Source organism: Falco peregrinus, chromosome 3, assembly GCF_023634155.1.
Source record: "Falco peregrinus isolate bFalPer1 chromosome 3, bFalPer1.pri, whole genome shotgun sequence".
NCBI classification, from domain to species: Eukaryota; Metazoa; Chordata; class Aves; order Falconiformes; family Falconidae; genus Falco; species Falco peregrinus.
Genome location: NC_073723.1, coordinates 103,727,038 through 103,752,716, shown reverse-complemented (window position 1 = coordinate 103,752,716; position 25,679 = coordinate 103,727,038). Strand labels below are relative to the sequence as shown.

The following is a 25,679-nucleotide window of genomic DNA, read 5'->3' as shown; positions in this document are numbered from 1 at the left end:
CATAATTTCAATGAGTTTCACTGTCTTGTGGAAAGAGTTCCCCCATTACACGAGGTCCTCTAGAGAATACCCTGTCCTGATCTTTGTGCACCGAAGGCTGCCCTTTGAACACCACCGTCATAATTTGCTTCCCTCTTCCTTCCTACCTTCAAAAAACAGACAACATCACTTTGTGATTGTTTGAGTGATCTGGATAAAAATAAACAAAAAAAAAGAAAGAAAAAAACCCCTGACATTTTATTTCAGCACAGAAACCATAGTTTTATTAGAAATAATCATCAGAACTGCAGGAAGTTTTAACTCAGTGCTGCACTACGTCATGTTGTTACTACAAAACTGCTGCTCTCTGGTTGAAAGTCCCACAACTGCAGCAGCTTGAAAGCTGCTTAACAGGATGTCACAAATAGCATTTTTGTTTTTCTTACATCCCTTGTGCTAGCAAACCTCCCCATGTGTGGCAAACCTGCTAGTTTGAAAGAGGAAGTGGTGAACAGGCTGTTCAAAACTAATCCTTCAGTATCTACAACAGTCTGTTTTTTTGCTGTTGGCAGCCTTCACTTTAAAGGGACTGGCTTTCTCGCTTCACTGCAGTTTATCAGCAGGCTGACTTACAGTTTTGCCGCCATCTGCCTCCAATTCGTTTGCCTCTTCCTGTAATTCACCCTCCAGTTCATAGTCTGAGACCAACTCGGTGTTATCATCCCAGTAATCAGCTTCATATCTGTCCAGTAAGTACTTCTGTGGTGTAATGTCATCATCAGGAGGATTCCTTGGTTTTTTCTTTTTCTTCTGAATCTTAGAAAGCTGCTGGTCCTGCTCTTCTGTCCAGGCAATGCCTTCCACATGTCTTGCCGCTTTCAGTCTTTTGTAGTCCATTATCTGCTTATTCAGCAGTTCATGATCAATACCAAAAAGATTAGACCGCACAGGTGAATCTGAAGATTGGGTTGCTGAAGAGAAGGCTTTACTGTGGAAAAGAAAACAATGTTGTGGGGGTTTTTTTGCCCTGTGTATATTTTAAAGGGCAATGCTAACTGTGACAATTGAGTAACACAGAAATAAACTGCAGGTTTCAGTTTGCCTTTATTAATGCACTGTGTCAAGCACTGTGCTCCCTACATTAAGAAGGAAGAGATGCCACCAGGCTATGTGTCCAGGGACAGGCTGTGTCAACAGATTTAATGGGAGGAAGCCAATAAAGCAACTGCATTACAGAGGAAACTGCTTGTTTCTGGGAAAAGGTGTGCATAGGCGACAGGGTGAGCATTTGACCTGGGAGCCCCAAGGAAGTTTAGACTTCTCCCAGCTCTTCCAAGAAGTGAGAAGCAACAACCCATGCCCAAAACACAGGCAGACATATGAATGACAGCACATGGCACCTTCAGCTGGACTTGGGTGTTTCAACAAGACACAGAGTGTTAGGTGCCCTGTGGGAAAGTCTGTCACAACAATGATTTCCCCCAGGAAGCTCCTTCTGAATTGCACTTGGGGAACTGTCCTGTGAGATGTTAAGGCACAAACAGCATTTCTACCAACAGACTGCAGCACACAAGTGCAAGGCTGTTGGCTTTGAGAGCATCCTGTCCACAGAATCATTATTCCAATAGATTGTTCAGCCCTCCATACCAAAATTCCTTACAGAAGAATGCTAAATTAACTTACTTTAAGTTAAAGAGATTTGTCACTGAACTTGTAACTCATGCATAACAAACCAAACTTATACCAAAAAAAAGTGGCGAAGCAGAGGAGTACTGGTAAATGTAGAGCTTCTATTCTTGTGAGAAAACTACCAGCAAGAAACAAATACTACCACTCCTGCAAAGCATTTTTAAAACATTTAATTATAACATGTTAAGTCTTGAATTCTTAGAAATTCTAAAAATATTTCCCTCATAAATGTAAAGATACTAATACCAGAACAAGTACTGGGTCTGCAAGTAACAAGTCCAACAACTACATCGCTCTGAGTACGGACATCAAACACTGCTGATTTCTAAGACTGTGATCTGGTACCACCTCATGGGCCAGCTGCCTCTGAAAGCACGTGTGCTGTGCTTACATGGGACAGCTCAGTCATTCTCCACAACTTAACAGAGGTCCACTTCACATATAAAAAATACTTCCCCTTTCCATATTTGCAAACCTGTGGTCTGCAGCAAGGTACCTGTGCACAAGAACAACAAAACAGCCTATGAAAATGTGACTGCACTAAAATATTAAAGTAAACCAGAGCATACATAATAAGAAATATTTTCCCTTAATTTTAATAAATGGGTGTAACTTTGGTAAAGAAAGCTTAAGCGACAAAATAAAATGCCATCCTCTACATTTAATTTCTGGGATTACATGTTAGTTTTGTCCTAAACTATTCTGTAGCCTACTCTGTTAATAAAAGAGCACAAATGATCTCTTTAAAAAGCTGAGATGCCTTTTCTGTAAGGTCTTTCAAAAAGTGTTTCTCTTCTACTTTCTGCTTCTTCCTAACACCATTTGCTGAACTCTGAGGTAACAACAGTGTGCACATCTAATTAAAATATACTTTCTGCCATGTCAAATAATACCCAATTTAAGTTGGCCAACAGAGATGAAAATGGACACTTGTACAATTTGGATTCAAAAAACCCACCTAGAATAATTTTGAGATAATGTTTCTTCTTCTTCTGGAGGTCCAAAATCAGCAATTGACAGTAATTCTTCAACCTATAAGCACATGAAGACAATGCACATTAAAGGTCTTGTATGAAATTTACTTTGTTCACACCTACAAGAAACACACAAGTATCTAACAGCAAATATTTTATTTTCTAAGTGTTTGGAATATTTAGCAAAACCATTCGAAAATAGTCCCCTCCTCCATTTACAAGGAACTGCTTCTACCTTTTGCCTGGGAAGTGTATCAAACAGCATAACCGATGCAGGGATTCCTAAAGTTTTTTGGCCTTATGAACATTCTTAACAATTGGCTAGGGATTGTGTGACATATATGATTTTTATTTGGTCTTACTTCAGTCATGCAAATCCTTTTTAATAACATCCTCACAGTAGCATTTTTTTCATGTCTTCCCCCTTTCTGCAAGTTTGCAATTCAATTACATATAAATACTGGATTCCCAACTCCCTTTTAACATGGTACCTAATCAGTAAATGCTATGAATCTAGTATATTCAGTGCTTACAGACAGTGCCCAATTGTAAAAATTTTATCTCATTTGAAATTTTTATTCCTACTTTTCTTTACAGTGTTTCCCTTCTAATTCAATCTTATTCTAAGAGCTGAATTGGATGGTTCTTCCCTGTCTTCCAATACTTAAAAATCAGCTTCAGCTACATTATTTCAAGGCCTGTTACTCAAACCTGTGGACTACATCAACCCAATGATCTGCAAAGTGTCAAAAGACAATCCATCTAAGTGCTTCCCAGTGCCACACACTGACAGAAGCTATACAAGGAAGGTTTTTACTTGTCTTCTGTGGTTAACTTTCTTGGTGCCTATGCACTGAACTTGAATGTAAGGTAGTCCAGGGGTTTTCTTCTTCAAGAAGAGTAAGTCTGAGAAACAGTGATTAAGGGAACAGTAACAGACCTGAAAGGCAGGACCTGCAGGAGTAGATTCTTGTAGCTCCATCTAGGTACGTTAATTACAGAGTAATGGTAATGACAAAGTGCTTCCATAATCACTCGTTACTTGCTGCATAAAATTTCTTGCATTGACTAGCAGGAGCATAATAATAAATATAAATAGCTTTCAGAAGTGTTTAATTGACTTCTATTCTTGTGCTTTTTGTTGATGCTAATGCAGGTGAAAAACATTTGCACTGTGCATCAGTATAGTGGCCTGAAACTCGGAATGGTTCTGACCACAGAAAGGTCAAGCAGTTCACTGCGTTTCTAGAGAGTCTGAAGTTCTCGTTACCCCTTCCAGCTCTGCGAACACCCACTGCGTGAGCCCATAAGCCACTAACAGTAACTGGTTGTAATAGTAACACATCTCAGAGTAAGGCACTTCAGGGCATAGGCGTGTGAACATGCTCTTTTCAATTAACATTCTTTCCACTCACATCAACACCTTGAGGAGACTTTTTTCATGAAATTCTACTCACTGAAGTCATCTTTCTCTTGTGGAAACCTCACTATTTAAGAGGCCTCACTTCACAGTCCTAATGACAGCAAATTCCTAGAAAACACTGTTATTCTAGCAATATTTTAACTAGTTAAAACTATCAACACCTTCACAGAAAATGTGAAGTAGCAAAGATAACTTTAAAAGTGAAAAAAGAAGTAGTATCAGTGAGCTTACGTCCTCTGCAAAGATCTGCACTTCCCTAGAAACTTTTTAACTATTCACAGATGGAAAAAGGTTGGGAAAAAAAAATTTAAAATCACCAATTGGATTAAATGGAATTTTAAAGACATGTAACACAAACAAGGTGGAAGACCCCTCCTCAGACCTCACCTCACATATACCATGCAACAGACAACTGCCTACCCTATATTATTCTTTAAAATTATAAATTCATTTTTTAGGATTTCTTTATTGGCCTAATGATCTGGCCAACAAACTTCTCTCTAAACTTCACTTTGGAAATTTTGATAGTAACATCAAAAAAAAGTTCATGAGACAATAGCTACAAGGACTCTTTTACACTGTACATAAGCCTCAGCCTTACTCAGCATTCTTTGCTAAAATGCTTTGGAACATGAAGAGGAAAGGGTATAGGCAAAGACTAATTTTTAATATAGATTGGTAAAGCAATTGAATGATCATCTCTCTCCACATTCCTAAGCATTATGGTACCCTAAGTTACCGTGTTTGCAAATGATTGTATTTGTACATTGAGTCAAAGATTACAATTACCTCTTTTACAGCTGCAGCTTCTTTGTCTTTTACAAACACTACTGGGGGTACATTTCCTAGAATCTGCCGACTCATCAGAAGATACCTGGCAAAAATACAGCATTCACCAGTATAAGTAACAGTACAGTACCTCCAGGACAGATAAAACATGTTAAATTAATTCCAGCAGTACTGCAAATTTAAGGATATGGTTTGCAAAACTTACAGTATCCATTCACAAACCCCAACTCTGAACGTGTAGCATACAAAAACTACTAGCTGCAGATCCCACTGAGTACTGACGAGAACAGATTTGCCTCCTATACGCACAGGCTGGCGTGGGTCCTTCCCCACTTCATTTGGCTTCCTTATCTCCACCGCAGGGGTGGGCAGTGGGGGACAGAGCCCTCACAGCAGGGCAAGACAACTAGCCCTACATGCTAGCTGCAGGAAAGACTGACAGCGCTCTCCGCGTCTTCTTCCCAGCCAGCAACATTCCTTCTCAAAGAGTGGACGCTGTTGGGAGGAGAAGAGAGCACAGTGCTGGAGCAGAAGTTACACAGCCTAGGGAAACGGGAAAACAAAATGGCTCTACGGGTATGCTTCAATGCCGCTCTCCCCATGGGGTGAATTCCTGATCCTCCAACAGATTGGCTGGATAGGAGCAGGTAAGCCAAGGAAAAAGGGAGAGAAAAATCTCTGATATCCCTCTGTCAAAAATGCATAAAAGCATCACAATACACGGTAGCATCCCAACATTTATTTTTTTATATCAGTATTCTGAAGAATTTCTGTAATATCACTCATCCCTTCCGGAGGGATCCAAATTGTCCCTAGCAATCAGAATTGCCCAGTGAATCTGTAAGGAAATACTTGTAATTGCCTGTCCTCCTGTGCAGCATCATGTTCTGGCCTACTGTCATACACAGTATGCCCAGCCCCCCATCACTAGTACAATGAAGTGAAACCTCACCCAGACACCTCTTTCTTCTGCTCAGCCCAGTTCAAGCCTAGGAAAGCACAGAAGCCAAATAAGCCTGCTGTGCTCCAGCAGAACACACAGCTGGTCTGACACAGCCATCCCTCCCTGTGAGGCTCATCGCAGGAGATGCTCCAAACATCTAAAAACCTAAAGCATCCTAACTGGTCAGATATAGATTGTTAGAAATACTTAAGAATTCTGAAGTGGTCTAACTGTTTATCCCATAGCAGTACCGTATACGCGGAGCACTTTTCTGCAGTATCCTTCCAACATAACTATCTTTCTCCATAGTAGCAGCAGGATTCCAGTACACGCGACATGCTGAGAAGTTTGATGACAGGGACACCTGCAAAAAGACCAATGTTTCTTTAGAATTATGTATCTACACATACTTCATATGTAACAAAGTCTCTAGTTCATGAATAAGCATACAGTGACCCAGACTGGATACGTAAATTCTTAGGAGAATCTCTTCTTCCATCTCTGCTCTTAAGAACCGTAATTACATCCTGCCTTCACAGAGCCAGAGCTTAACACCAAGTAAGATTTGCGTTCAGTACCTGAAAGGACTTTTTAATTAGACAAGTTGCTGCCTAATCTCTTCTTCAACTGAAACTAAATGGAGGAGAAGTCTGCCAACACCTGTATGTTGTTGACAGCACTACATTTAGTCAACACAACAGTGCTACCATCGCAAATAGTCCAGAAAGACAATTTATGGCATGCTGGTTTGGAATACAGTTGAAAGTGTTAAGTTTCTGCAAAAGAAAGACCTGTGATGCTGCCCAGCTTGTTGTCACCCAGAGTTTGGTTTTGATATTGACAGAAAAAAGGATGTTCTGCATGCCACTGTAATGTAAGAGTCTCTCCAGTCCTAAAGCCTGCTGGGAACCTCCAGTGCCTGAAGCTCTAGCTCACTCACAGACAGCATTCATAGCGGTCATGCATGCAATTGGAAACACATGGAGTGCAGGGGCCAAAGCACACATGAGAGAGACTAACAATCTCCCTGAACAATAAACTTCTGAAATACAAATGGGATTCTGAAAGATTTCTATAACTGTCACTCATTGCATCTAGCAGCATCTTACAGAAGAGGTTCTCGCTAGGAAAGTACACTCAGCAAGGTTCTAATAACCCATCTGGCTCAACCGAAGGAAGAGGCCGAGCGAGACAGAGGAGAAAGCGTAAACTACCCATTCGAAAGCACAGTTCAGAGGTCATCTAGTCCAGAAACCAATTCAAATAGATAGGTGTCTACATACATCAGCAGGAAAAGACAACGCCAGAGTACTTCCAGAAGTGAAATCACTCTATCACAGTCTGCTGTTGACATTGCTACTCTTTCCTAAGGCAGAATGGACTGTCCCTGAAAACCAAGGCAGATACTAATTTTTTCCACCAAGTAACTCCTCCCTCAGGAGGAGGACTCTTACAAACTCTTACAAAACCCACTGTGATCATTAACTGCTGTTTCTGCTGCAGGATCAACCCTCCCCATCTCCCACACCAAGTTTAACGTAAGCACATAACCCTATCTAACCCAAGCCATTTCTGCATCATCACACGAGTAATGCTATCTAGTGGATAAAATTTTGATGTACCAGGCCTGAAGCATGATTCTTATTTGTATTACTATTATGTAACTGTAACTATTGATATGGAAAAAACCAAATTCTGACAGATTGCAGAAAGCCTACTGAAGATTTCTTTTGATAACAGAAGTAACAATACCAGACCAGAAACGGCTCAAGAGCAAATCAGAACTGAGTCTCAGCCATGTCCCAGTGCAGCAACAACACTTAAGCACTAAGCAGTTGTGATAAAATCTGTGCTATATCTGGAAGAAGGTTGTTTCTATTCCCTCTCTCATGTTGTACCTTGTTTCATTAACAGCCACCCCTCCTAGAAATGCTGCAGCTTGCCTGCACCAGCTAGTACTTTTATGCAGACAGGCCATCTGAGTCAAGACAAGCAATCCTCAAAACCCTAGAGAGAGAGAAATACTGTACAAAGGATACTGCACATATAGAGCCAAAAGATTCATCTTGCCCATGCAATTTTCATTACTTGTCTGATGACAGAATGAATTCAGCTGCCAAAAAAATGTATTTCAATCAGAAATGACAAACCCTTTGTCATAGATGCAGCTACGAGGTGCAATTTTTATCCCATGCCTCTAACAAAGCTAAGCCCATCCAGCTTTTAAGCCAACACTGGTATCACTTAATCTTAACAAAACAGTAAATATATAAGAAAAAAACTACAGACAACAAACAAGAACTTGGAGACCGACCTCCTGAATCAGAACTTTAACATCCCTTTCAAACCCATGAATTACGACAACACTAGCTACAATTAAGTACAAATTCCAATTCTTTCTGGAACCTTGCTTGCCAACACCATTCTCTAGGGCTTGCCTTTTATTTTTAATTAATCTCCCCACTTAAGTCTTCTGCCTGTGTAATGATGCTGGTGAGGGACACGAAGAGGTATCGACTCTCACAAAGCTGCACAAAGAAAAGACCCTTGGAAAGATACACTTATGGTGGTAAAAACAGGTTGCTCCTCCTGAAAGAGCAAGGCAAACAGTACATGTCTGAGTAACAGAAAAAAAGTCATACCAGGGGAATCACAATTTAGTTGGCCTAAGTTGCATTTGCATTATAGTGGCAAAGGTCTACTAAGCCAGGTACAACAGTGGCAAAGTTCTCCTAGTAGGTGAGGTGAATCCAGAGGCTCATCTTGCTGTGCTCTGCCACATCACAAACAATGCAGTAAAACTCCTTCTGCACGCATCACACCACCCGGGGGAGCTCCTTTGGGGCACCACGCCGACCTCAAGGCATCAGCAAAAGCGGCTCAACACAAGCTGTAGCTTTGGCACTTGCCTTGCAGATTTCCAGCTTGAGATCATAAAGTTCCTGATTAACTTCGGGGGTAGTCATCATCTCTGCCACAGCTTTATGAATAAGACTATTCAAGACTCTGCAGCGTATGTTATCTTCTTTCCTAGTTTTTATCTGGTTGTCTTTCGTTAGAGAGGCTAACTGGGTTGGTTTATACATCTTTAAAAAAACAAAACAAAACACATTAATTAGCAGTTACAAACTTGTACTAGACAATTATATACAGTTCTGTGCACACTACTAAGTATGCTCTCACAATGCCATTACTGCAGCTGTGGTGGCTTTATATAGGTTCAATATATCAGGTGTTTCAACACAGAATATTTCTGTTCACAGTATCTTTGACCTTCATGTATTACAGTCAAGGTTTCTTAGTTTCTTTATTATCTTGTAGAAAGTTGTACAGCTCAACAACTCTATTTTCTAAGATACAGCATGTATGAACTGAAATGTATTGCTTGTTTGGAAAACAAACCTAAAAACTTGTTTTCTGTAAAAGTGACTCTAAGCTGGTATAGAAAAGGTTTAATCTGGATCAGTTCTCTGCTATGGGCTCAGAAGTGTGCAAGAGCTCATTGGTGCTGGCACAGATGAAAGACCAACACAGAAGAGGAAACAGCCACCGGGAGCTGAACGGCTCCTCTCAGCAGCAATCCCGGCATGCGGAGCCCTACCCTAGTGCTCATCCACAACATTCCGCTATTGCTCCATCACAAAATGCTTTTCCCAAAGGAAGGCAAGACGGCAGAAGCTTGTTCCTCGGGGCACAGACAAACACAGCACCTTGAAAGCCTGCACTTACCATTTTCGATCCCAGGGTAGGGCTATCATACCATAACTTCTTCCTTTTGGGAAAAGGAAAGAGAATCGGCTTTAGCTTTCAGCAGCTCAAGAGAACCAGCACGCTCCCCCTGCAAGGAAACGCTACCGCCTGAAGGTGCATGGCGTCCCCCAGGCTCTCCAGGCCCGGGCGGCCCCCCTGCGGGGGCTACAGAGGGCAGCGCCCCCCGCCCGCGGCCGGAGCTGCCCCGGGCTTGCACACAGCCCCGCGGGGAGGCCGGGGTGACCGGGCACAGCCCCGCGGCGCCGCTACCTGAGCCCGGGGCACCGCCGCTGCTGCGCCGAGGGGGACCGGGCTCTGCCCCTCGGGCGGGGGGCTCTGCCCCGTGCACCGAGAACACGGGAGCGCCCCACAGCCCCTCACACAGCCCGCACCCCCGCAACCACCCCGGCAGGGCCCGGCGCGGCGGTGCGGGCAGGCCGAGCGCGCAGCCCCATCGCCAGGCCGCAGGCGGGAGGGGGGCGGCCCGGTCTGGCCCCACCGGCGGAGGCCGCCCAGGCCCGGCAGCCCCGGCCCGCCCCAGCCTCACCCCACGGCGAGGCCCAGCCCGGCGGGAGGGCCTACCGCCCGCCATCCCCGCGCCGCGCACCCACTTGTTTTTCCGCAGCATTTTCCTCAGCAGGTTCCTGGAGCCGCGCAGGGCGGCGGAGCCGTGCAGCGCCCGGCACCACCGCAGCACCGCGGCCTCCCGCGCCGCGCCCGCCGCCGCCCGGCCGCCCCACATGCTGCTGGAGCCCCCGGTGCGGCCTGCCCTGCCCGGCCCGGGCGGCGGTAACAGGGGCGGCTCCAGCGGCAGGAGGGGGCCGGGCCGGCGCTGGGGGCGGCCCCTCCGCACACGCCGCCGCACGCTCTCCCTGCATGACAGACACGGCACAGCCCGAGGGACGCCGTGGCATGCGCGGCTCCTCGCAGCGGGGTTGGCGCTGGGGCCCGGGCCGCCTGGCCGAGCGACCTTGGAAGAGAAAGTAAACCTGGTTTGTGGGAGCCCCGCCGAAGGGCTGTTTCGGTGACGAAAGGATCAAAGGAAAGCAGCTGCGCTAGGGGAAGAGCAGGAGGGGGCAAAGGACAGCTACTGGCTGTGCGACTGACCTGCTGCGGTGCAAACAGCCCAGCACGTCTGAGGATACTGAAAAATAATCGGATCTACAGAGGTAAATAAAAAGAAAAATATCTTAATGAAACATGACGTGAATCTGTAAGAGATGGCTCAGACCCACCCAACTGGCTGTAGAACCAGTGATTCCCTAGACAAGGAAAATGCAGCAAAGCTCTTTTCTCAGACTTCAGCAAAGCCTGCCGGTGGGTCAGGTGGGAAAAGGCAAGGCCCAGGACAAGGGCAGGCAGGTGAATGAAAAGCTCAATAAATGGAATATGACAACGGCCTGCATGCTGAAAGCAGTGGTGGCAAACCAGAGACGGTGCGCTGGTGGCATTCCCCAGGCACTAGTGACCGTTTTATTTAGTATCTTCATGAGTGGTCTTAGCAGAGTAAGCAGATCACTGATACACTTCTGTGGCCCTGTTAAAGTCTGTCTGACCACAAGCACGCAGAAGTATCATGCAGAAGAGGGAGTCAGAAACAGGACATGGCTAAACGCAAAAGGAACGGCTACGCGGCACTGCTGGGGATCAGCCACAGTCGGCCCAACACACCGCACTTTGCTGCACCACGCAGCGCAGCGCTGGCCTTCGGCTTGGTGTGACCTCGACAGGCAATTTTAAGAGGGTATGAGCAAAATAAATTACACCAAGGCAAGCCTCTGGACTCCTGAGTTTTTCATTGACATTCATGGCAAAATACTGCGGTTTTCCACACCGAATCACTTTTGGTTATTTAAGTAAACCAAACCCATGTGTTACACATTTTATCTGTATAACACACATAGGAGAATTACATTAAGACTGCTCAAATTACCAGTTCAACACACTAGGATAAACGCTAATGACATTAACATCAAATGCAGGCCATTTATTGTAACACTTCGTTGGGGACAGGAAGACCCGCAAGACTTGCTTCTATGCTTTCGGTCATGTTCTCCATCATACGGCGGCGTGTCTTTTTGGTGGCACTTCCAATGTGAGGAGTTATTATAACATTCTTCAGCTTTAACAAAGGGTGATCCCTGGGAAAGGAAAAGAAACACCAAGCTAAGTCACTGCCAGAGCATTCATCTGTTATTTCATCATCTGAAGGGAGCCAGGGAAATAATAATTAAAAATAGAAACTAATTGCATGACCCAAGCATACTCGGAGGAGTTCAGACTGCTGCCTTGCTTGTGCGTTTTTTATGCAACAAATCCTCCAAGTGAGTCAGGGTGAATTTTGTTTGGCTAGGGCGGAAGGACGGGGGACATTGTTTCAGCAGGACTAGTGCACATACATCATGGACACCTACTAAACAAAATCATGTCACTTCTCACAGGCTGGCAAACTCGTTTGAACCATGCACACAGACTCCTTTAACTGAGATACACGTCCTACCTTGGCAAAGGTTCAGGATATGTCACGTCCAGAGCAGCTGCCTTAATAACTCTGTTTTGAAGGGCTTCCACCAAAGCGTCCTGATCCACGACCAGACCTGGGTTACAGTAAGAAGGATAATCTTATTTTCGTATTCTGTTCTGCTTGCTCCCTATCCTTTTGCGCACAGTGGTCAGGCAAACGACAGGGCTAGTGATGCTCACAAGGCAGAAGTGGTAGCAGAGGGAGTGTGGTGAAGCAGGAGGAGGAAGCTTGGGTATGTGCATCAGAGTTGGACAGTCAGGAATTTTAAATACAGTACACAGTACCATAAAACAAAGTACAGTGCCAGACCAGAGTGGGCTGTGCCACACTGACATATGTTAGCAGCAACACCGCGGTAAATAAATAAAAAGCTTGAGTAAGAGATTATACAAATATATACAGGCTTCTAGTGCTCCAAGCTCACTAACATTTTAGAGACCCACTCACTCACAATTATAGAACTGCTTCAATGTTTTGCTGAGATATGACCACAGATATCTAAATAATCCAGTAATCAGAGAATTTACTGGAAATTTCAGTGACAGATGCTATATTAGGGTTGAGTTTTCCGAGGACTTTTTACACCAGCAAACCATAATGCAGTTTTGTTTCTGGACCCTACCTCTGCTGATATTAATGAGAGTAGCTGTGGGTTTCATCAGCTCCAGCTCCCTCTTCCCAATCAATTTGCGTGTCTGTGGAGTCAGGTTCACAGACAGCAACACAAAATCTGACTGCCGGAGCAAATCATCTATCTTCTTACAGTAAATAGCTCCAACAGCACTTTCTTCTTCCTTGTTTCTGAGGGGAAAAAACCCAAAATTAAAGGCCAGTAGTAAGCAAAAAGAAAAAGTTCAAATCACCATTAAAGAAAAGGTTTCTGGATAGTTTTCTTCACTCTGTAGTGCAAAACAGTTAGCCAGTTATCTGACTGAAACTCATTAAATAAAAATGTCAAGCTGTTAATTCCCACAACACTAAGTGCACTATACACAAAGGGGTAGTGCCGTACCTGCAGGGATGGAAAGTAAGAAACTAGTATCGTGTAAATGCACTGAATAAATCATAAAATAAATGCATGTGTCACACCTTCTGATGGTAATGGAGATTTTTTTCCAATCCAAAAGCAAGACTGATGTTTGACATTAATTCCCTACTCTGTGAAAAGTAACTCCTCCGAAAATTACCAAGGAAACCCCCAAGACAGGGTAGGGGTTAAATCTTCAGACCTTTGTGCCAGCAGCAGCCTGCTTGCTGTGTGCATCAGTGCTGGTTCGCTGAAGCCATGCACTGCAGGACCTGCTGATGCGTTCAGTCTCTTGTCAGGACAGGGTCTGGGCACGTACTGCCCAGCTCCCATCAGATTCCTGCAAAAGGAGAGGATGGGACAGGCCTGATGGGAGGGAGTCACGGCGTGTGTGAAGGGCACATGAACCCCATCTAGAAGACAGCAAGCAGGCTGGCAAACCTGGCTCTTCATTGCCAGCTGGCTCTGAAAGGGTGAGCTGTCTCTGCCTGCATTCCTGCCCCATGTAAGTCATGGGAGTTATGTCCTCCCAGACCACTTCTCCTTTCCTCAGCCTATTGCAGTGTCACCAACATTTCAGGGAGGCCCAGGGAGTCCTGACTCACAGGTGGACTGGTGAGATATGTCTCTCCAATTCCCTCCTCACTTTGTTTCTGCATACATTGGGAAATAACAACCATCTTGAAGCAAGTGTATGTACTTTGCCACTTAAAGAGCCAATGATAAGGCAGTGACTTACTGTCATGGCCCACAGGGCACCACCAGCCCTGGCTGTCCCTGTCGGGCTCCCCAGGGCTCCCCCACATCCCAGGACGCCACGGCAGCTCCCTTGGGGCTGTCAGCCCCTGCCCTGGTAATGCCGCAGCAGGGCTAGTCCCCAGCACCCCTCAGACCCAGTCTGGCCTTTGCCCTGCCTTCTCACCACGAGCTGGCCTGATGATTTGGACTTTTGGGTGAGCCTGGTCATAGTCTGTGGCCCTTGCTTCTTCCCAGCACAGTACTTAATAACTGTATTTAAAAACGACTGTTAGTGCAGAGAGCACATCATCCTGTCGTAACACAGAGAGAACAGGAGATCAGATCGACAGTGAAAGGTACAACTAACACTTAAAAGCAGTGACAAAACACAATTTCCATAGAGCTGTAACCAGCTTTACCTCTGATTCCTGTTGTGGTACAAAATCTTCATTTCAAAGGCTTTGGCTCTCTCGGCCACTTTGTAGCCAATGGTGCCCATTCCCACGATCCCCAAGCTCGCCCCAGAAACCTCAGCCCCCAGCCAGTCAGCGGGGAAATACTCCGTGTCAGGGGAAACCGCGAGCTGGTAGCCTTGGAGGAGGGAAGAGAAGGAAAAATCTTGCGTAAAGGATGCCCCAACATCTGGTTACTTTTTCCCCAGTTTTCATAGTAAGACAAGGCAGAAGCACGGGAGCAGTCACATAATATTGTTGTGCTTTTGGACAAGAAGTGAATAATGCTGCACTGTCGGTATGACATCTGACATTGATTTCTTGCTTAAGATAGAAACCTACCCAGCCCCTCTCTGGCAGCCCAGGCAGCCAAGGCCACAGCAGCAGCCCCCTGCGCGGTACATTCCACCCTGCCCATTGTCCCTCTCTGCTGGCAGGACAGATTCTGCGCCGCTGGAACGAACCACGGCCTTGCAGCTCACCGCGGTTCAGCAGTGGGGCTTATGAAACTGGCGGTGCCAGACTGTCACCCACATTGTAAACATGGAACGGCACGACTGCTGAATCAGCCATAGTGTCACCGAGACTTTCAGCAAAGCCAAAATACAATTCCCAGCTATCCTGCAGGTACCTCAAAGTGGGCAGGGAAAAGAAGCACAGAGCATGGTGAACAGGTTTCTGGACAGCTTGCTTGTAATGACTCAGATACATGGCAGCTTGACAAAGGTGTCCTGGTTTCAGGTGGGAGAGTTAATTTTCTTCCTTACAGCTGGTACAACGCTGTGTTTTGGATTTAGTATGACATCGATAACAGACGGATATTTTAGCTGTTGCTGCGCAGGGCTTACCCTAGTCAAGGACTTAGCAGTTCCCGTGCTCTGCCAGCAAGGAGGGGCACAAGAAGCCGGGAGGGAGCAGAGCCGGGACAGCTGATGCCAACCGGCCAAAGGGATATTCCATACCATGGGGCATCACGCTCAGTATATACACCAGGGGGAGTTGGCTGGGGCGGGGGGAGCACTGCTCGGGGGCTGGCTGGGTACCGGTCAGTGAGGGGAGAGCAATTGCATTGTGCACCACTTCATTTTTTTCTTTCAGGTTTTATTCCTCTCACCCTATCTCCTTTTCATTACCCCTCCTCCTCCTCCTCTTACTATTATTATTGTTGTTCTTATGTCAACCCTCGAGTTTTACATTTTTCCTGATTCTCCTCCCCATCCTACTGGGCGGGGGGAGCAAGCAAGTGGCTGCATGGAACTTAGTTGCTGGCTGGGGTTAAAGCACAACAACAGGTTTCAAGCCTCCTTGAGAATACCTTCTTTTAATCCCCTTTTATTAAAACTTGAAAAGCAAGGCTGCAGTGAATAAGTACAATGAAAAAGTGGCTACAGGCTGAGGGAGAAGAGGCCTGAATTTAAGGCTGTCTAAAGGAGGAGCATGTCTGCCTTGCTGATGTTTGGAAACAGTATTGCATTGCATGCGAGTTATTGTGACACAACAGACCTGTCTTAACTTCTCCCTCATGGCTGTATTTTGCTGTAACTTTTAAGGTCACTTTTGCATCAGCACGCACTTTCTAACTGCATGTTTCAAAGAAAGAGTCACCTTTCCTATAAAAAGACTAAAATAATTTCAGTTATTACCTTCCACAAGCCTCCTGGAAGATGCCAGCATCAAAGCCATCCCCAAGTCTGCAGTGTCGGTGGAAACGGCAAATGGCGTGTTGGACACTTTCACACTATAGCTGGAGAGGAGGTTCAGGTCCAAGTGATCTATTCCCACGCCAGAGCTTGCAAGTATCTTCAAGTTAGGCAAGCTCTGGAGCAGCTCTTCATTGATAACTGGCTTGTAATACCACATATAAATGGCAGTGATCTTTTTGCTGAGAAATGTCTTGTTTTCAAGATATTCTTTCATGGTGACGAGACAAAAATGTTTCTCCAGGAATTCAACATGGTCTTCATATACTCCATGCTTCCCTCCTATACGGTCGATTAGCACATAAGGCAGTTCCTGACCCTCCATGTCCTGCAAAAGCAATGAGAAAGCAGAAAGACATGTCCTTAAGTGACCCATTATATCTTCTTAAGAAAGAGGAATGAATTGGCTCCATTCCGTGCTGTTTTGCTCCCACACACAGAACTTTTCTCGAGTTCTTCCTGCGTGGTTTGAAGGCGTGTTCCATTTTTACATGATCTTGTCAATAAGACAAGAAAACACTGTTTCTGACATGCCAGCTGTGCTAATGCCGAGGCAAAAGAGCCACCGGATGCTACTCCTGTTCGACAGTCGATATTTAAAGGCCAGCGCCTGGATCACTTAAGAGCGCGGCCGCACGCCAGCAGGGCATCCTGCACCCCGAGCAGCCCTGCCGAGGCGGCAGCGCTGGGGATGGCGCTGGGGATGGCGCTGGGGACGCCCGGCCCCGCGCACCGCGCTGTCCCCTGCCCGCCGTGAGCTTCGCAGTCGCCCACCAGCTCCCCCGGCACCTCCGTACTCTGCCTCCCGGCCCGGCCCGGGACCCCGCCGCTCCCGGCGAGGAGACCCCCGTGCTCCGCCGCGCCCGGTCCCGCCGGGGCGCGCAGGGTCCCGCCGGGGCGCGTAGGGTCCCCGGGGCAGGCGGGCAGCCGCCACCCGCCGCAGGCTGTCCCGGGGCCCGCGCCGCCGCCCGCAGCGCTCACCCGCGCCGCTCCCGCTGCCGCTGCCGGGGCCGCTCCTGCTCCCGGGGCCGGTCCCAGTGCCGCCGCCGCCGGCGGGAGGCGGAGCGGGGCCGCCCGGCCGTGCCCCCGGGGCGGAGCGGGGCCGCAGGCACCGCCCAGCGGCCCGGCGGGGAGCGGCTTCCAGCCTGGGCCGGGTCACCACGCCGCCGCATCGCCCCCCGGCGCAGCCGCGCACCCCCGGCGAGCGCTGCCCCGCGGGGGTCTGGAGGTCCCCGGAGCGGTTCCCGCGGCCCCGCAGCAGCCCCGCGGTGGCGGCGGGGTCCGGGCGCCGTTCCCCCCGGCAGGAGCTGCGCAGCGGGTGGGCAGCAGCTCCCCGCGGTGTGTGCGCGGACGGTAACGCACGGCAGCAACGCGGCTGCAAAGCCAAACCCGACAGTAACGCGCGGCACCTGCATCGTTGCAAAGCGAAACAAACAATAACATGCAGTAACTGTATAGTTGCAAAGCTGAAACAATAGTGCGTAGCAACTACACACTTGCAGGGCCGAACCAGACAATGACAAGTGGTAACACCGGGGGTGGGTGGGAAGTGGGGGGGAGGTGGCCCCCAAACCCCGCGGGTGCTGGAAGGGAGCAGCCGGTGCTCACAGGTAACCACCACGTGTTCTTGGCAAGGTGTCATGCCCTTGCACCGTCACAGCCCCAGGGCCATGGGGACCTTGCCCCCTGGCCCGGCACTGCAGCCTGGGCACCCCGCCACGGCCGCCCCGCCACCCATCCACCCGCTGCTTGTGGGGGATGGTGGCACTTGTGGGGGACGGTGGCACAGCAATGCCTGCGGCAGGCAGCGCCCCGCATGTGGGACGGCCTTTTCCAGCCTCGAGGGTTCCAGAACGCCCTGAGAACCTGCCGGGGCAGCCCGGGGCTGGCTGTGCCTGTCACAGCTGAGAGGTGCGGCGGGACCTGCCGGTGGGGTTACCTGAGCAGCCCCCGGGGTGACGGAGGCTGCCCGATGATTCCAGCATCCGCTGCCCCACGTGTGCAGAGACCCCCAGCTGGGCAGGTGGGCACGGCGGGTGGGGGGCCGGGGAGGCCGCTGTGGCTCTGCCCACAGCCTATGAGTTTTGCAGCGGGATGGGCTGCAAAGCCACATCTCCTTCAGGCCTGCCAAATGCGTTTCAACATGCTGAACATCAAGGCAGTCAAGTTTAATACCAAATCCTCTATAAAATTACTAATGAAAAGTTAAAGGACAACAAAACATTGCAATAATTACACAAACCCATGGATTGCTCTCGTTATCCTGGCAATGATTTTTTAGTATCATTTGCTTACATGGATTTCAAGTTCAGGCAGTTAAACTTTAAAGCAAAAATTCATTAACTAGCAAGATGGGGTTATAGCATATTAACGACATTCTTAGTTAAGTCTACCTGAATCTTTGGCTTTAAATAAGCCCAACAAATGCTAAAATGCTTACACAATCCCTGTTTCACATCAGCTGCTTTTCAGTTTGCTGATAAGACATAATGGGTGATCTTTTAACCTAGTGCTGGAGTTACCATACCTGAGGTCCCAGGACCACCGCAAAGCCCCTCTCAAAGGCAGAGTCCTTTTAGCAGTGAAGGGTAAAACAAAACAAACCAGCTTTGGAAGGATGACATGGTAGTTTTTCCCTTTGTATATCAAATCACCAAATTCAAACGAACAAAATGAAGGAGCAATTAGTCAGAGGAGATGAAAAAAAAAGTAGTCAAAGAATATTACTCTTTTTAAAGCAAAAATCCAGGGCATACTTATCAAATGTCAAGAAAATGGATGTGTTTGGTGGTCAGATAGCGTCAAAGTTTTTTGTGTAACTTGAGCATCTAATTTCCACATTTGGTTCAGGAGCTGGTGTATCTCAGTAGGAGATATATCTGTACAGCAGTATACGTGGCAGGAGAGGGCAGGGAGCCACTTATATTTTGAGTGATTGAAGAGCTGTTCAAAACACTAGGACACAGAATGGAGCAGAGTGTGGGCAGCAACCAAACAACAGTTACCGTAACTGAAGTCTGATCAAGGTAAAACAAGATGGGGGTGTTGCACCGGTGCACTATCATGCTCTACGTAGGTTTAATATTTAGAGTACCTTACAGACCTCCATGCAGCGCATGGAGCTGAATTACACAGTCTTGCAGTGCGCTGTTAGGTTTCTGTTATGGAAAGGAATCTACTACACCAGCATTGCAACAAAGCTGAAATTAATAATGTCTGTGGATATGGGAAGTATTGTGCTGTCTGCGAGCTTCACTGCCGTTATTAAATATTGCCAATGGCGTCCATGTAACACGTCAGGGCAAACTGACGCTTGCCGTCTCAATAAGGTGCTCGCATCATAATTGTTTCTTAGGATTAGGCTGTTTTAAGTATTAGCTTAAAAGACTTCTGTATGATATAATGTATGCATTTCCCAGGTGGTATGTATAGACTAGCTTAAGCATGAAACTGGGTAAGGACATACATTTCCCATCTCTATGTTATGTGTATAAAGCAATATTCTATGTGATCAGGATTCACAGGACAAAAAAGCAGAGGCAGGGAATGTATATACACGTGTCCACTGTTTCAGGCAAGGCCAACCCAAGCAATGCACTTTGTTTCACTGACTCTAAACCACCACAAAGCGTTGTCACTAACCCGTCTGCTTGCCACAGCTCAGGGCAGCGGTCCCAGCAGGCTCCTGTAGCAGCACTTTATTCCAGACCATGCACTGTTTGACCATCAAAATGTTTCAAACAAACCTGAATCCATGGAGTGAACTGTAATGCATCATCTCTTTGTTCATGTGGCCACTGTGGGTTTTGATCTATTGTTAGTAACTGTAAGATTGGATGTAGTGTGTTTTCCAAGGACAATTTAAGTAGGATAGCAGAGACAGAAAACAGCATCTGGTAAGCACAGGAAGGTTTCCTTCACTGTATGTCTGTTCATTTGATACCATTTGATAAATATTTATAGATGAAGGAAAGGCAGGAAAAAAGGGCCACTTTTTGCAATGCAGTTTGAAAGGAGAGCTAGTTGCTTCCTGAAGACATTTTGGGAAGCTGTCCTTCAGGTGATGGTTTCCAGCCGTGGCATGCCAAGTGGCTAGGTGCTGTGTCAGCCCGTCACTCCAGGGACTGGCAGGTGTCCTGCTGCCTGCTGCTGGCTCTTCCCAACGTACCCCACTGGCAGGGAGCACTTCTGTAGCTGGTCAGCCCAGGTGCTTGAAAAGTCTGAAAGAGGAGAAGTACAGTTGCAGGCAAATGCCAAGCATGTTCTATTATTCTATGTAGAAGTGAAGTACTGTAGCTGATTCTATGCTGGCTGCTTCACGCCTGGCGAAAAGTTTGTGTGTGCAAAACCTTATGTGTGTTTTCCAGGTTTAAGATATTGAGCTCATAAAAGGTTGGTGTTTTTTTCTCTCTGCCATTTTAGCTTCTTGTAGCTTTGTTTTCAGGTCTGTAATTTATTGCTTAGCCTTTTATTTTGAGAGAACAAACAACTTATTTTCATCAAGGTCATACCGGTGACACTGAACGGCACACTGGACACTGGGTACCAGTTCCTCAGAGAACAGGGAGGTACCTGGGACAGTCCTGAAATTCCTGCCAGCCAACCTACTGCTCCTGAAAAGCTGCAGTGTCTTGTTTCCCTGAGCTGCACAAGTCGGCAACATCATCATATGTTAAAGCAGTGGGAGGAAGTGTCTTTTGGCAAGCACCAGGGACAACCTTCTGCAAGGAAAAGGATGTGGAAATGGCTCTGTAAAGATGCTTGAGACAACAGGCAAAATCCTAGCTGCGCTTAATGGCAACTTTGCCATAAATTTTACTGATAGATTAAAGAATCATACTATTCATAAAGTCATGCTACATAATGAAACACATAGTGGTGCCACTTTGGGCTGTGTATTGGTTCATTTGTCTTTTGGACTTGTATTAAGACAACAGAGAGTAAGAAATACAGCCGAGAGGACAGCGAACTGTTTCCTACAAAGCTTTAGTGAGGTGAATGAGAATTCTTCATTTAAAGAGATCTTTCCCCTGTGGAATTTGAACAATTAATTGTACTATAGGTGCCATTTCTAGTGGAAGAAAACCATGGGATTTTGATTTTTTCTGTAATAATTGCAGTAACAAAACCAAGTTGTCAAAGTATTTTTTTTCTCTTTACAGTAGTGAAGCTCCCTGTCATATCTTGTTTCAAATATAATTTTTGTTGTGAATGCCCAGAAGCAGTGGTACAAAGGAAAACTTATAGATTTGGATTTTAATGCTGCTCATGTTTTTATAGACTTTTGTGTGCCCACTGATTTACAGAATGGCACTGGAGGCTTAGAGAGCTCTAAGTGTTCTTACAAATATTTACACAAAGTTGAAAATCTGTAAGTAGACTGCACATAAATTTGGTGTCACAAACACAGTAGCATGTTCATCTTGAAAACTAAATTTCCTCAGTGCTAGTACTTTAAATTGCCTTCTAAAATCCTGCTTTAAATAAGTGATTTTGAGTACACTTCTGAAAACTGACTTCTGTGTCAGCATCTTGTGTCTCAGGAGCTAGTTTAAATGGAGACTTCTGCATGGACACTCAACAGTGTTTCTAGCCAGATAGCTTACTGTTGCTGGTTTTGATAGCCAATAGAATGGGAACAAAGTTAATTAGGTAACCTAAAATGACATTTTCTTTAGGACTGGGGAGCCTAGCCAGAAGTGTGTTGGCAACTGCTTGTTTTCCCCAGAGTCACTTAGAGCCTGCATGCATCTATCTGCTGTTGGAAGTGAAAAGTGGTGTATTCAGTCTGCAAGCAAATTAACATGTAAAAGCTGCTTTTTAATGGCATGTGAGACCAAGCCAGAGCTTTCCTGCCACTTGGAATAGGTTTCTCTTAATATGGAAAACATAAGAATAAAAACCTTTAGAGCTGATGCAGGGGGAAGGGAAGAATGAAGACAGAGGTGTGACAGCCTTTTGCACCTCAGCTGGGGAGCACTTCACTGGGTTTGAGGAGGCCATCCGGAGCTGCCAGTACGTTTTGAGCTGCTTCCTCTGATACCATGTAGGTGGCTGTGTCTGTTTTAATGCCGAGGCAAGGCGTTAAATGACGTTCTTTGATTATAACAGTGCATGATCTCTGGAAACAAGAGAGAGTTAAGTTACCTACTATTCGCCCACATAAAGAGGGGTCCTGTTTTGGCTTTTGCACTGTATTTACATATAAAGTTAATTTCATATAACTTTACAAGTCCCACTTACATCCACAGAACCTGACCACCTGCGTTCAAGTAATTTTGGACATTAAAAGGACATGTTAAGAGCTCATACTCTGCTCTTTTGCCCAGAAACAGACTTTTGCCACTAGGCAGCAATTTGAACTGTGTCCGAAGAGAGGATTGTGGCCTCCTGCCCATTCAGCCTGCACATGGTCCAAGCTGCAGTGATGGGACAGAGAGAACAGGCAGTGATGTCCTGGCGCACAGACGGGACCAGACCAGACTTCCCCCCAGCCCAGAATGCAGCCAAGCACCGCCAGCTCCACGAGGCACAGGCACTAGCAGTGGTGTTTTGGCACAGGCTTTGATAGAGGTGTTTTGGCACAGGCTCTGGTAGAGGTGTTTCCTTACAGCAGCCCGGCAGCCTCCGGCCCCAGAGGTCTGCAGTGCTTCAGCCCTCTGTTGCAGAACAAGCCTGGTGGGAGGGGAACCTTGAGTGATGCAGCAGGTCTGAGAAGGGGTGGCTCCAGCATCTCCCACTCATTCGTGGCAAGCTGCAACTTCAGATACAGCAATTTGTAAGTGAAGCACTGCTGCAGCTTCATATGTTGATTCTGAGTGTTTAATGCTCCTCTCACCACACAAGCCCCCTCCTGCGGCTACCTGTCACCCAGGCTTCCCTTTGACCTGTTATCAGACCCAATATCTGGGCTGCATCCCATTGGAATTCATGGCACTTCCACCCCAACCTCCAGCCCAGGGAGGGTGGGGGCTGCCTCTGCTAGACCCCTGCCTGCTGCAGGGCTTACCCATCCTTTCAGAGAAATGAGCAGAGATGGCCACTGGGCAGTGGTTCTGGGTGGGTGACACCCAAAGCCGTGGCCCTGATGGGACCAGCCTACAGAGCTGTCACCAGCACCTCTGCCTAGCGGCGGTGCCCGGTTTGGAATGCGAGTGTCCCTGGGTGCCCTTTGCAGTAGCGACCCCAGAGTGAGAAGAGAACAGAAGGGGAGAGAGAGGGACCTGTGCTATGCCTGACCTTTCCTGGGTGTCCACACCGTGGTGCGTGGCGGTGCAGCGTGGTGCTGCGTATGACATGACGGGAGCGGGCTCACACCATCCCATCAGGCCAGCCAGCAGTTCTGGGGTACCTCTGCTGCTGCTAATAGCAGTAGTTGGGGTTTCACCACCTCCATCTCTCTTTTCCTGATCAGTTGTGTGTTGAGGCGCCAGGCTCACCACCACTGCCACAGACTCTGCCTGATGGAGCAAGTTGTCTATCTTTTCCCTGCAAGTGGCTCTGACAGCTTGCTCCTCTTGCTCTTTCCTGGTGGGGAAAAGAAGGACCACATTGTTATTTCATGGCATCTGTCATGAAATATTTTCTTCAGTGATACAAACTAAAGGATCTGACTATCACATTCATGTAGCAAACAGGTGGCAAACAAAGGTGAATTCAGTCTCCGCTGGCTGTTTAGGACCTTCTGGAAGGCTTCAAGCCCTACAGCAGGGGATGGATTGTATGCCTGCCTCAGCCACTGCAGTGCAGGGTCCTGGGGCTTCTTTTAAAGTCTGCAAGAGGACTAAGGCTAAGCACTGGAACAGATGGCAGCACAGGGTCCATCCCTTGGGGTGCCCTGTGGGGAAGGCGCACCCCACAGGACGCTGTAATTGCTCAAACCAGAGTGGTGCTGGTCACCAGAACTCATCCGTATGAGCTCTGAGGGAGCTGGTGGTCCTCATCCTGCTGGCATCCTCCAGCAAACCCGTCATTTTCTGATGAGTGCAATCAGCAAGGGGCTCTTTTGCAGGCTCCTAGCTGCCCCAGGACATTCCCAAAATGAAGTGTTCAACACAAAATGTTACCTAAGTAGAGAGAGATATTTAATTTAAACTTTTCAGAATTAAAAAAAGCTTTTCTTTGTAAATTTAGCTGCCTGAACTTTGGGAACTAAAGAAGCAATAATAGGAGATTGTGTGTACAGTCTTCTGCTCCCTGATCTAGAAATAAAGAAGGAAGTCACACTGAGAAAATATCTTCAGTGTAACCTTGGACCACGTGTCTCCTAATGAATGTGTTTCATTGTTTTCTTCCAGTGTCCAGGTCAACAATGAGAGATTAAGTGGGTAAAGAACACACTGGAACTACAGCATGCAGAGTGCATCTCACTTCAGCACATAAGCTTGAAGTGTTAATGTACTTTAAAACGAGCAGGCTTCTCATTTCTGCTGCACTATGCGTTGATTATTCATCACAGCACTCTTACATAAATATTACTGTAAAGACTGGAAAATATTACAGAGGGATTTAGTGATAGGAAAAAAATAAAAATAAGTATTTGTGCCTTATTTTCTCTTTTTTGTGGCTTATGAAGAAGTTCTGAAAGATCTTAAGGAGGATGTTCACTAGTACTTTTTTTGATTGTTTTTACATTACAGCTGTTTTTACAGTTCCTGAAGTAATAGGAATGCCAAGCAAGGCTAGAAATTTCTGGCCTCATCCACCCTTGCAATTTGCTTAGGACTAGCCAGAGCAGTAACCCTCCCTCCACAGTCTGCGTATGGAGATTACTGAGGTCCACGTGTACTGGCACTGCAGCTTCTCCCTTCAGCCAGGGGAGCAAAGCCCTGGCAGGGCAGGGCATGGTTTATAGCAGCAGCCCCCTGCTCTCCTTGCTGGCTGCAACTTGCCTGATTGCAACGGCTGTGAGTTGTACAGGGGGTCTTGCTCACCTTGGCACTGAAGAGCCCCTGTGCTGCATCTCTAACAAGGGTCAGATTCCCAGATACGTAACTTAGGAGGGGCTAGGAATAAAGGGTGAAATCGAGTTAAATATGTGACAAAATTCCTACTGGGTTGAAAAAAACAAGGTTTTCTGAAGAACAGCCCTCAAGTTAATCAGCCAAGTTGCAATTTTGCGCCAAGTACACATTCCCTGGTCCTCCAGTCATTCAGTTTCAAGAAGATCACTCCTGAACTTCAAAATATGAGGAAAAAATAAACAAAAGGTAGAGTTATGTGACACCACAGTGAGATATGATAAGAATAAAAAAGGTATAGCTTGATTTTCCATTTTCTGTTCACACGTCCAGGAAACTGTGGAAGTCTGGAATTCTGTCCCTCATGGTCTGTAAGGTTTCATATCACTGCCACCAGGCTCATAACACACAATTATTTCTCATTAATTACTTAGTTTCAGACCATCGATAGTCTGGTGCAATATACCTCCTTCTCTATCCTGAAATCACAAATTACCATGTCTAAGCAGTTTAGGAAAATGTTGGACTAAACACAGATTGTGAAAATAAATTGCATTTTTTCACCATGAACTTTGAGTTATCAGGTTAATTTTTAAATGCTTCATTGCAGACATTTTTGCAGCCTGAAGAGACACTCGTGTCTTCTTAACTGCAGTGCCTTCTTCTGAGGTTAGCAACAGTTATTTAAATAATAGATGCTAAGGCAAGTGTTTCCCAAGGACTTATGCACT

General features: G+C 46.6%; 2 protein-coding genes across 4 annotated transcripts; both read right to left on the bottom strand.

Annotated features, from left to right (window-relative positions):
- Positions 1 to 235: 235 nt before the first annotated feature.
- On the bottom strand, positions 236 to 10,374 carry RBFA (ribosome binding factor A). Of its 2 annotated transcripts, none has more exons than XM_055800041.1 (7): positions 10,159 to 10,374; positions 9,527 to 9,569; positions 8,707 to 8,883; positions 6,049 to 6,161; positions 4,855 to 4,939; positions 2,627 to 2,700; positions 236 to 967 (listed from the first exon to the last, which is right to left on the bottom strand). In XM_055800041.1, exons 1-7 carry the CDS (start codon positions 10,287 to 10,289, stop codon positions 583 to 585), a joined length of 1,008 nt encoding a protein of 335 aa, XP_055656016.1. In that variant the 5' UTR covers positions 10,290 to 10,374; the 3' UTR covers positions 236 to 582. The 2 variants fall into 2 exon arrangements, with proteins under 2 accessions (XP_055656016.1, XP_055656017.1); XM_055800042.1 differs by having other exon boundaries at positions 10,155 to 10,275.
- A 952-nt stretch (positions 10,375 to 11,326) lies between these two features.
- Positions 11,327 to 17,093, bottom strand: LOC101921314 (probable 2-ketogluconate reductase). Of its 2 annotated transcripts, none has more exons than XM_055800044.1 (6): positions 16,970 to 17,093; positions 15,932 to 16,316; positions 14,256 to 14,427; positions 12,694 to 12,872; positions 12,048 to 12,144; positions 11,327 to 11,688 (listed from the first exon to the last, which is right to left on the bottom strand). In XM_055800044.1, the coding sequence occupies exons 2-6, from the start codon at positions 16,311 to 16,313 to the stop codon at positions 11,535 to 11,537; spliced, it is 984 nt and encodes a 327-aa protein (XP_055656019.1). In that variant the 5' UTR covers positions 16,314 to 16,316; positions 16,970 to 17,093; the 3' UTR covers positions 11,327 to 11,534. The 2 variants fall into 2 exon arrangements, with proteins under 2 accessions (XP_055656019.1, XP_055656018.1); XM_055800043.1 differs by lacking the exon at positions 16,970 to 17,093 and adding an exon at positions 16,763 to 16,939.
- Between the last annotated feature and the right edge of the window lie 8,586 nt (positions 17,094 to 25,679).